The sequence below is a fragment of the Leptopilina boulardi genome, unplaced genomic scaffold (genome assembly GCF_019393585.1).
Source record: "Leptopilina boulardi isolate dan_hultmark-lab unplaced genomic scaffold, ZJU_Lbou_2.1 LbouV2_75, whole genome shotgun sequence".
In the NCBI taxonomy this organism is placed as follows: domain Eukaryota; kingdom Metazoa; phylum Arthropoda; class Insecta; order Hymenoptera; family Figitidae; genus Leptopilina; species Leptopilina boulardi.
This window is the reverse complement of record NW_026138022.1, coordinates 110,866-127,536: the sequence shown is the minus strand read 5'-3', so window position 1 is coordinate 127,536 and position 16,671 is coordinate 110,866. Positions and strand designations below refer to the sequence as shown.

The 16,671-nt window shown below is 25.6% G+C and overlaps 1 protein-coding gene across 1 annotated transcript; it reads right to left on the bottom strand.

Moving 5' to 3' along the window:
* Positions 1 to 13,280: 13,280 nt before the first annotated feature.
* LOC127290617 (uncharacterized) lies at positions 13,281 to 15,716 on the bottom strand. The gene is made up of 6 exons (XM_051319311.1): positions 15,662 to 15,716; positions 15,384 to 15,511; positions 14,677 to 14,793; positions 13,656 to 13,862; positions 13,369 to 13,567; positions 13,281 to 13,306 (listed from the first exon to the last, which is right to left on the bottom strand). Exons 1-6 carry the CDS (start codon positions 15,714 to 15,716, stop codon positions 13,281 to 13,283), a joined length of 732 nt encoding a protein of 243 aa, XP_051175268.1.
* Positions 15,717 to 16,671: the final 955 nt, after the last annotated feature.

The window sequence follows — 16,671 nt, the reverse complement described above, 5'->3', positions numbered from 1 at the left end:
AATTACTAGATATTACAGAGTGAACTGTCTGTTTGACACTAAAAACCTTTATTATTGTATGGCTTCTTGTAACACAACTTTTGGAAGGTTAGAAATATCTGTAAAGAGAAAAACGTTTCTGTTTGGTCTATATACATAGACGACGGGAAAGCGTGGGCGGTTACATGCTCTAATTCTACGTTTGGTCCTATAAGATTCAACATGATGTTCCCACCCTAGAGAATTTCTTTTAAGGGGAGAGACTTGTGAAAATTCCAACCCATCAAAATTTGTAATGTTTAGGGGTGTCGACTTTTTTCTGATATTATGAAGTATTAAAAATTATAATATACTTTTAAAAATTTTGGAACAATTAATTACTTATTAATTTCTTAAATAAAACTTTAAAGTTTCTAAACATAAAATTTTAACTTTTTTCATAATTGTTATGACTTTTTTATTGCAAAATATCTTACACTTTTTCCCTCACAACATCTGGATATTCAAGATATCCAAAAGACGTTCTAGAAGTATCATTTTATCCGAGGAAATTTAAGATACCCTTAGAATCTCTCATGGATGTCCGTGCATGTCTTGAGGATATTCTAATTTCTCAATGCTTCTAGAACTTCCGTACTCGTGTGGAAATTTTTCAAAAGTTGCCCATTATGAGATTGGGCGCTAATCTGGCCCCAACTTGGCTTCTTAAAGTTGGGATATCCCTTTCAAATCCCACTCTTAAGTTAGTATTTCCCAATCAAAACCCAATTTTAAATTATAAAATTAAAATAATATTTATTTAAATAATAAATTAAAATTAGTATATTGAACATATACTAATAATAAAAATTAATTAATTTACTGTTTGCTTCACAATCGACGTACACGGGAAAAAAATTGTAATAATATTTAATATTTTGAAATCAATTTTTACTATAGTTGGTAGCATGTAATGGAAACTAACGGATTTCATTAATTATTATTATCACTTTTAAGAAAGCCTGAAATAAAAATAATATTATATAATATAGTCAGAAAATAAAAATTAGTAAAGTCATTTGAAAAATTAAGATTTTACTATAAGAAACTTAAATGACAATTTTTATTAAGAATTCCAGAAATATCATTATAAAATGATTACGTTAATTGCTTCAATATTTTCATATTTTGGTATAGCCGATACGAAAATTTCAGAAAAGAAGGTTGGGGAAGAGGGACCGAAGGCAACCGAGCGAGTCTGAACGAATTTGACCGATTGCTAACGAAAAGTCATAAGGATTACTCCTGTATTTGACTATATTTTCCATTCATTCTATTTCAGTTATATTTTTAAAAATGATTTGTTTTTCGAATTTATGTAAAATATATATTGTATTTCTTTAATCAATATTAAGATTAAACTGAATTTTTTTTAATTATCAAGAGTTTTATAAGAAATCATAAAAAATTCATGATCATTGTTACTTTAAAAAATGACCTCTTAAACGTTAGTTTAAGTTAGTTATTGTTTTCTTACGAATATTAAAAAAAATAGCGCATATAATTCAAACTAATAAATAAAGCGTTTCTTGCAAGTGCATTAAAATCTATCTTCTTAGTATATAAGGAAATTTTCTACCTTCGTAAAACATGTATATAATATAAGTGTGTGCGTTGCGATATTCTGCGTTTATGTATATGTGTATTTTCGATGAGTTAGGTAGGGATATATGTTAAGAAAATCAAAGAAAACATGCGTGCGTGTGTAGTAGTGTATATATATAAACCATACCAGTATCCTCTGCTACAATAGAGAACAATTAACAGCGATGACCCAATCCTTCGACAGGTATAGCAAATAATGAAAATTTTTTTTCTTTTATTTTAACGTCATTTTCAATTTTCCGTATAGTTTTAGCAAACGAAATGCGCGCTTTTTAATTTCCCTTCCCTTTTTCATATAGTTTTAGTAAAAATAAGAAAACTTTCTTATGAATTTTAGAATAGTAATTTTAATTTCTGTTAAGATTGTTTCTACAAAGCTTTTGCTAAAAATATATTAATTTTTAATAAATAGCCTTAGTTTTCATGACTTGCCAAAGAATATACTAAATTTTTATATCATTTTTAACATTTATTGTAAAGGATTTTCTTTCCGTGTAGTAAATTAACATTCTTATTTAAATTTACCTTCCTTTGTTATTTTACTGTCACGTGGCTATTTTACATATATGAATAATATGCTTAATAAACAAACAAGAGGATTGCAATTGTAAAAAGTATATAAATTTTTTCTTCTGTTATGTGATTGGGCAAACTTTGGTCAACCCATATTGGCCCTAACTGGGATTTCCCAAAGTGAAGTTTATTGAATTTGCTGTTAAAAATCAGTAAAAATTGATAAACGCCAATATTTTTTAAGAAATTAGTATATTACAAAAAAATTAGGTTACCACTCTCGAAATTTGAATTAGCGACTATTCGCTTATTCGTAGCTACATACTCTGGGCTGATTAAAATAGCGACTATTCGCTAGCAATTAGCGATTATTCGCTAGTAATCAGCGATTATTCGCTAGTAATCAGCGAATTTTCAATGAGTGATTATTCAGTTATTCCCAGCTGCATACTCTGCGCTAAGAATAAGCTAATTGTCACTAATTCAAAGCGAATAGTCGCTAATTCAGATTTAGAGAGCGCAGAAACTTATATTTCATGAAATAAATAAATTACAAAAACTTGGTTAAAAGTTTAATAATTTGTAACTAAAATTTTCTAAATAATTTATTCAACTAAATTATTATTTATTTAATTAAATTGAATGATTAATATACATTAAAAGTATACTATTTATTAATTGCAATTTTTGTTAATCTAACCTGTCATATAATTATTGTATATTTACTTTAAAATTCTTATATGCGTTAGTTAGCGTAGTTGGCTAAAGATTTAGGTTATAAGTCCGTAGATCCGGTCGTTGGTTTGAATGCTGCCGAGTGTTAGAGAATTTATTTTATATAAGTTCGCTACAATTTTAAGGTGTCTGTATTAAATATGACAAAATCGAAAAATATGCGATTACTGTAGCTTAATAACCTATTTTTTATTTTTTATAAATATTATTTCCACTTATCTAACACTCACAATATTTGGGCATAAATGGGATAATAATAATGTATATTTAGTTTAGTTGAAAATTATATATATGCTCTCTTACTCTGAATTAGTGGAAATTCACTGATTCGCCAGTAAATTTTAACTTATTTAAATTAGTGCTATACTTATAACTGGTTACTCAGTGAACTTTTACTGCTGAATCAGTGTATTTTCACTTATTCACCAGTGTATTTTCACTAGTTTGAATAAGTGGTATCCTTGTCAGTGATTCAGATTAAGAGAGTGGGGTATTCTATTTTAAACTTGTACCCCTAGTAAACAATTGACAATATAAGACAAATTTTAAATAATTATTTCTACTATTTAATTAATTCAAATTACTTTTGCAATGAGTAGTTTCGAAAGAGAAATTTCTGTACTTTATTATTGTACAAAAATTTTTTTTGAAAAATATTTAATTAGTATAAAAAATTTAGTTTGAAGGTTAAACTTTTAATTATCTAGGAACACGTCTCCTTTTTATTTCCCTAAAGTCTATAATAGACATTTTAGAGGATTTTAAGAAATTAATTGAAATTATACGTTTCAGGGGTTGAAATTTGTAAAATTTTAGTACCACCGTTTGAATATAAATCATACAAATTTCAACACGTTTCAACCTTTGAAACATATGAGAATTTTAATTAATTTCTCAAAATCCTCTAAAATCTATTATAAACTTTACGGAAATAAAAAATAGAATAAGCTTTCTTTCGGCATAGATTTTTTCAAAATCGGAGACAACTTGTTTTAAGATATTCAGAAGTTTAACCTTTAAACTAAATTTTTTATACTAATTTTATACTGTCAATAGTTTACTAGGAGTAAAATTTTAAAATACATTGAAAGAAAATACGTAACAAATTTTAATAATTATATTAGACATTTTCGTTAATATTTTTTAATTTAGGGAAAACGTGTAAAAATGGGAAATATTAATACAAAAAAAAATGTAGAAAATATTTTTCAGTCTTTAAGAAAATGTATTTCAAATTTTAGTAAATATTTACGAATCTTAACATAATTTCAGACGCATGAATATGCACTAAGCTAATTTTTTAGAATTGTGTTTTAATCGAATTTTATTTTGTAGAATATTATTTTTGCATAATAGTAATTTAAAATAATCTTAATTTTGCAGAATATTTATTTGTTAGAAATTTTATTTTACAGAATAAATTATTAACCGATTATCAATGTTGCCGAATTTTTATTCAGACGAAAAGTAATTAGCCAGAAATTCAGTTTGATCAAATTTCAATTTGTGCGAAACGTTGTTTTGTAGAACATTCATTTTGCAGAATAGTAATTCAAAAAATTAATTGTTATGCAGAAAGAAGATTAAAAAGAATATTAATTCAACATAATATCCTTCTGTTCGAATATTCATTTAACAGAAAGTGGAAATGGCCAAAATTCATTATGACAGAAATAATTGGCGCGAAGTTTAAAATTGACCAATCCCAATTTTTATGATAATTTCTGATTGGTCAATTTTAAACTTCGCGTCGAATTATTTCTGTTATAATGAATTTCGGGCATTTCCACTTCCTGTAAAATTAATATTCGAACAGAAAAATATTATGTTAAATTAATATTCTTTTTAATCTTCTTTCTGCATAATAATTAATTTTTTTAATTACTATTCTGCAAAATGAATATTCTACAAAACAACGTTTCGCACAAATTGAGATTGGATTAAATTGAATTTCCGGCTAATTACTTTTCGTTTAAATAAAAATTCGACAACATTGATAATCGGTTAATAATTTATTCTGCAAAATTAAAACAAATTAAAACAAGCTACAAATTAAAATTCATTTTGACACTTTTTCCCTAAATTGAAAAGTATTTACGAAATTTTGTTATATATTTTCTTTCAGTGTAGAATGCCTCATATGCATTATTTTAACAATTAGAATATTTAGCTATAAATAGGCTAAATTTAGTATTTTTCAACCTTAGTAATTGATTGGGATCAGCGTTAGAATTTTAAAAGCAAAGTTTGTGCGTTCTTTTGGAAGGCCCATTTTGAACATTGGGAAACCCAATCTGGGACAGATTGTCTTTTCACACGGGAAGGATATTCTAAAATATTCATTACTGTGAGGGTTTTATAATTCTGAACAATTAATCGAATAAAATTTAAAAAATTCAATTTTTCAAAAAAAGAAATTTTTTAATAATGAAAAAAATTATAAAATAATTTAAAAATACTTTTATTACTTATTTATAGAGGATTATGATCTTCGGTTCTGGAGAAATATCATGAAAAATTAATTGTTACTTCTGAACAATGTCAAGTTTAATTATTTTAAATATTAACTTTTTTAAAAACTTTTAGTATTTTTGATTGAAATTTTTCTATATGCTTCTTCTCACAATTCTGAATATATACTTAATTTACAGATTTTAATTTTTTTTAAATTTTTGCAAAGAATAAAATTGTTAAAATATAATTTTTTACTGTCAATAAAAAAAATTTAGATTTCAAATCCAATGATACTAGCAACTTCATATAGATAAATGCTCAAGAACACTGGTAATCTTCAGAGCTGTGGACTAACTTTCTCAATTTCTTCTTGGAGTAAAAAAGCAACATTATTTTATTCGAAAAATTTACAACTAATAATATTTTTTTTAATATTTGTTAAATAACAATTTTAACGATACAACTGCACCCAAGTAGCACATAAGTCAAGTGACTGTTAGGTCTATAATGTTAATTTGTCCGTGACTTTTCTCGTAAAATACTGAATGGATTGAGTTAAAATTTTAAGGAGTTCCAAATATGATAAGGAATGGTTGTCATGTATGAAAATGTTAATATATTGTTAAATAATTATTATAAAACACTTGGAAATAGTTATAGAAAATTTGATGTTAGGAGTGTTGAATTTTACGAGGAAAGTTACGGACAAATTAACATCACACAGACCTAACAGTCACATGACCTTAAGTTCTTTATGATAAAATAGAAAAAGATAATAATTAGTCAAATATTTTTAACTGGTTTTTGAATTTTTTTGCAATTTACATATTACTGTAATACTACAGTTGTATTAACCGGTAAGGTTAATAATAACAATAATATTATTATTCGCCGTGAGGCGGACATTTTAATAATACGTACTACATGGACAATAATTATATTTTTTATAGTTTGCAAAAATGTAATAAATATACACGATGATCATTTACCAATATCAATGCGAGAGATACCGTGGGTGGCCCAGTTTCCGTCTAGGACCCAGTTTCGGTCCATTTTTTACAAATATCTCGTATAATAATTTAAATTATTTTTCAACAATATTTTATTCTTTTTGGCATGCAACGGACTTATTAGTTGAAATAAACAAATAAAAGAAAATAATTTTTTTATAACTGTTGTCTTCAAAATTGAAGTGGACGGAAATTGGGTCTTAGCTGGACAAAAAATGGGCCACCCACGGTATGTCTTTTTAATAAAAAAAATTGCAGTTTTAAACACAAAAATTTTGTAGTAAAAAATGTATTTTTGAAGTACTGTATAAAAGAATATCATTTAAAATGAATTATTAATTAAAGTACTTACAATCTAAATTTAAATTAGTGAAATATTGTACTTATAAAATAATTAAAATTTAATCACTAAATCACTGATAAACGATTCACAGGCTCTGTTTTCAGTACTTTATTATTAAATTTTTCCTGATTTAATCTTATAGTGCAGCATTTTATTTAATAAACAAAATATAAATAATAAAAGAAATCAACATTTTTCTGTCTTTGGTATCGTTAGAATCTTTGTTAAATGGAGATTATGAAATAATATTAATAATTAAAAAACTTTTTAAACGTAAAAAATTGTATTTGCGTAGAAGTCATTAAAAATATAACCTCACGTTGATAAGGCCATCAGTGTACCCGAGGACCGACTTCATTCAAGCCAACAGAAAATATAGAGTCTTAGATAACAGTTACTACTCACAGGAACATCACATACAATGTATTCCGATTATCAACGCATGGGACAAATTCAAGGTCCCCTATTCAGAAAATTGACACTTGTCTGAACTATTTTATTCTTATTTTATGTTTTTCGTATTTTTCCACTTAGGCTTAAAGATTTGGCACACTATCCGATTTGTGTCGGACGGCAAAAAATCGGACGACAAAAAATTTTCAGTGGACTGAAGAAGTAAATAGGGCTTTGCACACTTTCCGATTTAAAATCGGACCGACAAAATGTCGTTGTGCTGCCGGAAGAATCGACTACAACGTCCGACTGTCGGATGATGTCGTCAAAGCAGTCTCTTATGAAAAGCAATAGATGCTTGCACACTATCCGACAATTTTTCGTCCGATGTTTATATAATCAGGTAGTTTTTCCAATTCTACGTGACTCTATTAGAAAAATTTGAATTTTCTTATTTGTTTATAACAATTTGTGTAAACAAAGTAATTTTTTAAACAATATATAATTAAAATTTTTTTTTTCTAAACCATAGAGGTAAAATACTCTCTGTTTGTTAACTCCATAATTAAAATATCATTAGGCTCATAGATTCAGGTAGTTTCCGATTTTTACGACGTAGCAGACAAGCTGTGACAACTATATTTTTAATATTCATTTTTTAAAAGCAAATATCAAATTATAATAATACTTTGCTGCACACAGTACTCTGGCTAACGTGCGACTGAAATCATACCTTAAAGAATTCCTTCGGATACCTGAAGTTTTCGTAGGATGATCAAATGTCGTACGACAAAAATCGGACAGTGTGTAAAGCTCGTTCGTCCGACAAAAAATCGTCCGACTTTTTGTCGTCCGACACAAATCGGATAGTGTGCAACGTGCCTTATTTCTACCAAAATTATATTTTCCAGACTTCTCAAATACTATTTTCTGATGCATGCAAGTCTTTTATAGTAAACACATGTTAACAATTTAAAGAAACTTGACATCCGCTCTTCTGAGAATAAGGGTATTTCTTTAAAAAATTGTAAATACTTGTAACTAAATACTTCTAATCTTTTGAAGAGTAAGAGTACCTTCTCCATTAATAAATTATAAAATATATAAATTTTTTTTCTGGAAAAATGTATCATCTAATGAAAGCAACATTCGATGCGCATATAAACGAATATTTTACAGCATTAAATGTAAAGCTTTCAACGTTTCAATATAGAAACAAAAAAATTTTATTTAAAAAATAGTACTATTTAAAAATAAAAAAAAAAACGGGTACAAAGTTTTCAAACCTAGGTAAACATATGAACCGCATATCATTTTTTGTAATATCTTTGCAACTCTCTGTTTTCTTTAAAAACATTTAAATAGATTACCTACTACTGACTTAATTGAATAATTAAAATGTTACTATTTTATTACCACGAGTAGCCAAAAAAATTTCTCAAATTATACAAATGTTAATTGAAAAATTTTTGAAAAGAAAAGTATTATGCATTTAATAAATCTTTAATAACACTGGTAATTTTTTTATTAATATAAATAGCCACATTACTATTTTTAAAAAATGATAATTTTTAATTTATTTAACATTGAACAATTTAATGAAGGAATGTTTTTATAAATACCATATTTTCGTTTTTAAAAAATATATAACGACAAAAATATAACGTGTGCATTCATCAGTTAATGTGCACATTATTTGAGCCCCTCAAACTATCAATAAAAAAATTACTCGGATTTTTTGATAAAAGTATATAGGTAATCTTTCATGTAATAAAGAAATTATGTACATACAACAATAAAAATTGTGAACGTGTAAATGTATTTATGTAGATAGTAAAATTAGGAGAAATGACCACAACTGTCTTGCAGCCATATTATATTTTTCTCAAATATGGAATAACTTTAAAATAATTTTTTTTAAAACATATTAATACTTGGCAGATAACAGCAATTTTGCTTCCTCGTGTAGGAAGCTTTTTAGTCCTTTCGTTTGTAAAAATTTTCAAAGTGTCGGAAACAAATTTTTCTCTATATAGAAACATGTTATATGAGATCCTGATCAATTGTGAGGATGTATATATGTGTGTGTATTGTGTGTGTATGGATCCCTTTTTTGTTTAGAAGATAACTTTAACAGGTTTTAATGGATTTAGATAAAATTCGGTAGGCTCATTTATCATATTAATATCTCAAATCTAACCAAAGGATTTTAAAAAAAAACCCAAAAAAAAAATTTTATCGTCTTTTTTCCAAAAATTTTTTTTTAATCGAAAAAATTTTTTAATAGAAAAATTTAAGATTATATATAATAAAATCGTATTCCTTACGTCAAGACAAATCGATCAGTATATATAATTAGTATAGTTTTAATTTAAATTTAAAGTATTAATGGAAGTTAAAAAATCAAAAATTCACATTTTGGCTATAAAATTTTGTGATTATTTAAATTTAAGTTTATAGATGAAATAATTGTATTCCTTACATGAAAACGAATCGATTGGTATATATATAAAATTTACATTTGAAGTAAATTTAATAAATTAATGAAAGTTAAAAAATAGAAAATACACATTTTAGCTGAAAAATTTTATATTTATTTAAATTCAAGTTTAAATATAAAATAATTGTGTTCCTTGCATTAAAACGAATCGATATAATTGTAAATAATTATAAATTATATATTATTTTTCATTAATATTTAGAAATTTCGGTTAAAATATGAATTTTTGATTTTTTAACTTTCATTAATTCTTTAAATTTTACTCAAATGTATAGGTACTCTAATGTTAATATTATTATATTATTTTTGTATGTTTATTTCAATGTTAATGCTTTCTCCACGAGGAAGCAAATTTTTTTGTTGATCGTAAAAAGGAAGCAAAATGTTCATGTAATGAACATCTGAATTTACAACTTGTTTAATTCTATTTTTTGGATTTTTACAAAATTTTAGCTCAATCCATCAAATATTTTGAGAGAAAACCTGCGGAGAATATTTACATGTGAAATCACAACAATAACATAACATTAAATTAATTAAAATGTCTTTAAAAATATATTTTTTAAGTTTAATTTTTACTTTTTTAGATAAAGAAATAAATAATTTAAAAATAAATGAAAAAAAAAATCTATACGGTGGGAATATGAGATTGGACCGAAAAATTTTAGTACCCGCCCAGATTTACCCTCTTCTGTGTATGAAGACCAACCAAACAAATTTTTCTTCCCTAAAGAGATTTCGTTCACCCAGAATTTATGTTTAAAGCAAAGGTTCATCGTGACAAGTTTCGTGACAGTCACTCACATTGTAAAAAAATCTTAAAGAAAACTTACTATCTTTAAAAATCCTTTAGTCCGAAGATACAAACTGAAGGACTGCATACAAAATACATGGTCTTAAATGTAAGTTAAAACAAATATAATTTATTTTTAAGAAGTAGATACACTATAAAACGTTTTTTCTATTTACACTTTTCTACTTTTTTAAATTATACCCGCGGAAGTTTAAAAGGCCGCTTTCTTCTTCGATTTTGAGTTTTTTATTACAAAAATGAAATAATTTTTACGTATAAGATTTTTTTAAACTGAGATCGAGACACCCGAAAAATATCGATTCTGTCAGAAAGAGGTTCTAATTTTTTTTAATTTTTTCTATTTCACCTTAAACTTATCAAAATATTTTAATTGGAAACTTTATCTCAGGGCAGGTTTCACTTCTTCTTACACTAAATATTACATGTCTATATTTATTGAACTAAGAAATCCAAAAATTATACTTTTAAAAAACATTTTTTTGTAACAATGAATGTATATGTTAAGTGAATGTAATTTTTAAATTTAAGCATAAATAATTATTTAGAGTAATGAAAATTAAAATAATTAAAATAATATGTCCATTTTTTGCAAAATAACCACCAATTCTGCAAATTTAATAAGATTATTGAAATAATTTTCATTTTTAAATATGGTATAAATATAGGATCGCAAATAACTAACTTATAATTATATATATATATATGTTTGTCCTAACAATCAAAATGTCAACATATTAAGTTTAAAATTTATTATCCAATTTATATCAATTTATTAGCAAGTTTTCAAAAATCGATAAATTCAATTTTCAAAACATCTTAAATCCAAAAAAGAATGTACATAATTAATTTATTACAATTTTTCTTCGTTAAAATAAAGTTCAGTCGTAATGTGATAAATGTCATTTGTTTAAATTTCTCGAAATAATAAAATATAGATATATCAATTTTTGAAAACTTACTCTTAAACATAATAAAGTGAACAGATCAATTTAAGTTAAAATAAGGTTTAAGGGGGGAACACCAGTTGTAACTCAAGAAATAATGCTTTTTACAAGAATATTTTCCAAAAGAACAATGAATCTTTTTAAAGAATACTATTTATTAGTTAAAAGTACATGTTAAAAGCTGTAATTTAAAAGAAAAAAAAATTTTTTTTAACAAAAACTTTTAGGGATATGAGCCATTGAAGTGGCGCCTTAAGAAAAAAGGCGAATTGCGGTGACCAGCATTCTGCAAGTATACTTCGTCTGAAATACAAAAATGAAATTGATTTACATTTATTATAAGATTATCTAGTTCGTGATCGAAGGATTTAAAAAAAAAAAATTTGACAAAATGGCGACCTGTTAAAGTCAAAAGTATGATTTTCGTTAAAAAAATACGGTCGATTTTCAGCTATATAAAAAAAAGTTTTGCATAAAAAAAAAATCCTTCGATCACGAACTAGACTTATATGTGTAAATGAAGCACACTAAATTTTAAATAAATTGGTTTAATGGTATTCGAGTAATCGTGGTCACCGACTTGGAAAATGTCATTTTGAGAAAAACGCATTCAAGGTTTCAACTTACTTTTTTTTGTTCAGAAGAAATTTTGTTTCCAATTAACAAAGAGTCATCGATTCCTGGACCATATAATAACTCTTCCGCAGTGGTTGCCGTTTCTAAATCATAGGAAAAGGCCATCTGTCGTTAGGGTCAGGTATGGCTGGCCACCTTGTCTGAAGCCACGGGACGCGCCGCTGCAGTGTTCTGTATATCTCATTCATTTTTCACCGGATCAAGTTTAAAATTTACAGACACATTTCTAAATATGTATACTTTAAGAAAATGCAAAAAAAAAAATCAATTTAAGTTAAAATAAGGTTTAATGTATATTATTAAAGCCCTCACATCACTAGATATTTAAGAATATCTTTAGAAAATCTTCAGGATATCCTAGGGATATCTAAAACGCTGAAAGCAAATGAATATCCATAGAATGTCCCAGGAATATCCTTAAATATCCGGTGCTGTGAGGGAGGAATTAAGTCAAGGGACAAAAATAATGTAAAATTTTAAGTCAAATTTTAGTTAATTTTTTGACTTCAAGATCAAAGATTAATAGCAAAAACGTCTCCACAGAATGTAGGTAAATAGACAAACTCAATATCAAACTTTTTCATATAACGGAATCAGAAATATCTAATTCTATAATGTATAGAATTTCTTTTTAACAGATTTTTATAAAGTAAACCTTATATTTAACCGAATTTTCATAAAAGACAAACTTTATGTAACTGCATTTTTATTTAACAAAATTTCTATTTAACCCAACTTTTGCATAAAAGATTCGTTTACTAAATTTTTATTGGAAATAATTTCAATTTAACAAATTTTTCTTTTTATATAAATTTAAAAACGTCGAAATTTCATTTACTCCTAATCGAGATAAGACGAAAAAGCAACGGACAGAAAGATTTAAGAACGAATTTTGAAATTGATTAAACACAAATTTTCTTGCTATTTTCTATTGGTCAACTTTTAAATTCACTTCTAAATATTTCAGTCGATTTTTTGTTGTGCCCTATGTAAATTTGATGAAATGAAAATTTGACGTTTTAAAAGTTCTTCAAAATAATAATTCGATCAAATGTAAATTAAGTGATATTAATATTCGGATAAATAGAAATTCAATTACAGATTAATTCTATATTACATTACTTTTTGTGGAAATTTGGTTAAATATAAATTCTTTTAGACTAAAATTGTGCTAAATGGAAATTCAGTTAATTAAGAAAGTGTTTTGTAAAATTTGGACTAAAATAATTCTATAATATAAAAATTTGTTTGAATTTAAGGTTTGCTTTAAAATATTCTGTTTAATGTAAATTTAATAATCCTGAATTCGACCTCGCTAAAATGGGGAATATTCATGAGTCTCTATAAAATATAAATTAATATTATTTTAACATTAATTAAAATTTAAAAACACTGCAACTTACTCCAAATATTGTTACAGTCATCATGACTAATGAAATTTATTCCCTCAACTGACTGTCCATCCTTTTTCTCCATGTATAGAGTTTCGTGAATTTTGTAGTCCCAATAACCGTAGGCTAACCATTTTACCCGCGAATAAACTGTTGTTGAATGTTCTGCGCGCATGTACTCATACTTGCGTATTGCAATTCCTTCAACAATCTATGTAAGAAAAACGGGTCAGTAAATTATTTATATTTTTCAATTTTTATTCAGCCTCTTAAGATATAAATTTATTTAAATTTATTACTTCGTGAGTCTGTCGAAGGACAGCATTTTCTCTGATCGCCACTTTCAGCTCATCAATTATTTCTATTTTGGTTTCATCAATTTTTTGTTTCAAATTATCATTTTCCTTATGAGACATTTCAGAATTTGTATTTTGTCTTTCCGACAATTCATTAAGTTTCTCGGTCATTTCTTCACGAAACTGAGAAAATTCCATTGAATTCGCCGTCTATAAAAATAATAATTATTATAAAACATATGACAAATTATTTTATTTGCAATTGAAAGGAGAACCTCATGATAAATGCTTTACAATTTACTAAACCCCAATTTTAAATTTGTTATGTTTTGTCATAGTCATATCGATTTAAAAATGACAAAATCAATCAAACATTAAAAGTTCAATGCTCATTACTTTCTATATTTTTTTATTAAGGGGGGAAACCCGTGTGAATGCACGTTTTTTCAATATTTTTTTACAAAAAAATAGAAAAGTTTATTGAATTGAAATAAAGAATAACTCAAAGTGTACAATGTAAGCTATGTATAACAATTTTTTTAATTACAAATATTGCAATATGGCGGCGTTACAGGCGTTTAAAGTTAGATCACAAATGCTTATGTGCGGAAAAATTAATTTTTTATTGATTGGTGATTCTGATAGAAAAAAGTTTTCTCTATTAGAATCATCAATCAATAAAAGATAGATTTTTTCGCACGTAATCCCCCTTTTTACTGTCCAGGTCACAGATAGTAAACTAATTTTTAAAGCACGAAAAAAAATTGTAAACAATTTTTGTACAAGAGTTTCCCCTCTTAAATAATCTATTTAAAAAATTTTTAATATATAAGGCACTTATTTATATACGACAAGAAATTACCAAAGTTACAAGCCAATCCATTAAGTTTTCATTTTTTTGGTACAATTTAGGAATGATGCCTGTTATGTAGGGAAATTTAACAGTAACGAAAAAATTATTCACCGCATTTTTACGTTATAACTAAGACTATTATGGAAAAGAGAAAAATAATTTGTTCATTACCGTTGGCATTTCTTTCGTGGCAGAACTTGTTTGTAGGGCCTGTGCTTCATCATATTTTTTTAAAAAAAACATATCACCAGCTGCTTCGTTATTTTTCTTTTGTATTGCAGACTTTTTCTAGAAGATAAAAAATTTTAAAAAAAGTTTTGAACTTTTATTGTATATTATTAAAATTAAAATCAAATAATTAATTTGACCACATGTTAGGTTATTGTATTCCTTAATTAAATGTGATATCGTTCAAGTTTAAAGAATCAATAATAATATTTTAAACAATTCAAATTTGCAAGGATAAAAACTTCAATTGTTGTCTTTTTATAAATTGATTTTTACTTAAAACCTATTTCATTATAAAAAATTAAAGAAATTATTTTCTTGGAATACATTTAATTTTTTAGAAATTTTATATTAAGAAGAAATTCAAATTTTACATAAGGTAAGAATTAAAAATAAACTTTTCATAGTACATAATTTTTTTAGCATTTATAAAAATGTTTGATATTTCTAGTACTTTTGATGAAATTTCTTGATTTCCCTAACGCGTGGCGATCAAAAATTTTGTTGTCATGATATATTAAGATTAATTTTACACAAGGTTGTTATGCTATTTGATTAACCTTGCTGAATTAATTTTATTGAAAAGTTTGGTTAAAAAAATTTGCGGACATAACTGTTTATAAAAAATAACAAATGAAAATAAAACTCACATCTAATTGTGCAGCATTTTTCTTTTGAATGTTTATCACATCTTTTTTCTTATTTTTTGGCCCAATTAATTCCGGGGAAAATTTTTTATAATCTTTTATCACCCGCCCACCTCTTCTAACAGTCGTTCCTGAAAAATATAAAAATGAATCGGTTATAATAAAAGTTATAATATCTCTCTTTGAGCCAGAAACATAGTTAACAAAATTAGTGAATTTTAGAAATAAAATAAAATGAATAAATAAAATTTATAAAATAAAGTAATAAGTTTGAAATGTACCTGATGTGCTGGGAGTGCTCACTGATTGTGCAGCAGTAGGTTGTTCGTCCTCCATCTGAAAAAATGTCATCAACAATTGAAAAGTTATTGTTATATTCCCTACTTACACCTATCTGTAATAGGTATTTATGACCTTTTAAATAAAAATAAATTTTAATAAAATCAATAGAAATTAACGTACTACATTACTCATTTATAGCGTAAAGGCTCTAATTACGGCGCGATTCGAGTCAAAACACCTTTGAAATAGAAAATTCGACATGTCTATTGTAGAAAGTCAATTTAAGACTTATTAAATGAAAAGCTTATGTTATTTAGATATTAAAAAAAAATTTAACTTTATAAAAATCGATTATTTAAACAAATTTAAGAAATTAAAACTAATACTGTAAATTTCTTTTACGGCGCGTTTGTATCGGTTTCAATGTGTATTTTGAAGATACTTAGCAAGTCATTTGAAGATACTATACTTGCTCAGCGTAATTAAAGTCAATGGAAATCTGCAAAAAGTTTTAATTGCAGCGTGGAAGAATTTGAGATCAAATAATTAAATTATTAATTGTTTAAATGTGCATTTTTATTAGTAATTGTATCAAAAAAAGATTAAAATAATTTTTTTAAATTATTTTATGACAGTTACATTAAATATAATAGTAATAACAATTATTTTTTATGAACGCGCCGTAATTGATGCACTTACCCTATAAATTTCAAAACCCATAATATATTATAGTTAACAAAAAAAAATAAAAAACTTTACGTTTGAATTGTAGTTTATATTATAAGTTTTGGGAAATAAAAATAATTATTTCTCCCATAGTAGAAGCATATTTATCAAACTTACAAGTGGATGAAATATTTTACAAAAAATTTGTAATAATTACATTTTAATACTTTTATAAATAATACAACTTTAAGAAATTTTAATAAATTCGTATAACCTTGAAAAAAATGTCAATAATTTCTAGAAAAAAGTAAATGTATTTATCATTTTCAATAATTCAATATTG

Bases quoted from the DNA above. Each gene is read 5' to 3' on its own strand.
- LOC127290617 (XM_051319311.1), bottom strand. From the start codon at position 15,716: ATGGAGGACGAACAACCTACTGCTGCACAATCAGTGAGCACTCCCAGC. The intron at 13,863-14,676 runs GTAATGAACAAA...TTATTTTTATAG, and splicing joins CCACGAAAGAAATGCCAACG to ACGGCGAATTCAATGGAATT. The intron at 13,307-13,368 runs GTAAGTTGCAGT...TATATTTTATAG, and splicing joins TGACTGTAACAATATTTGGA to AGACTCATGAATATTCCCCA.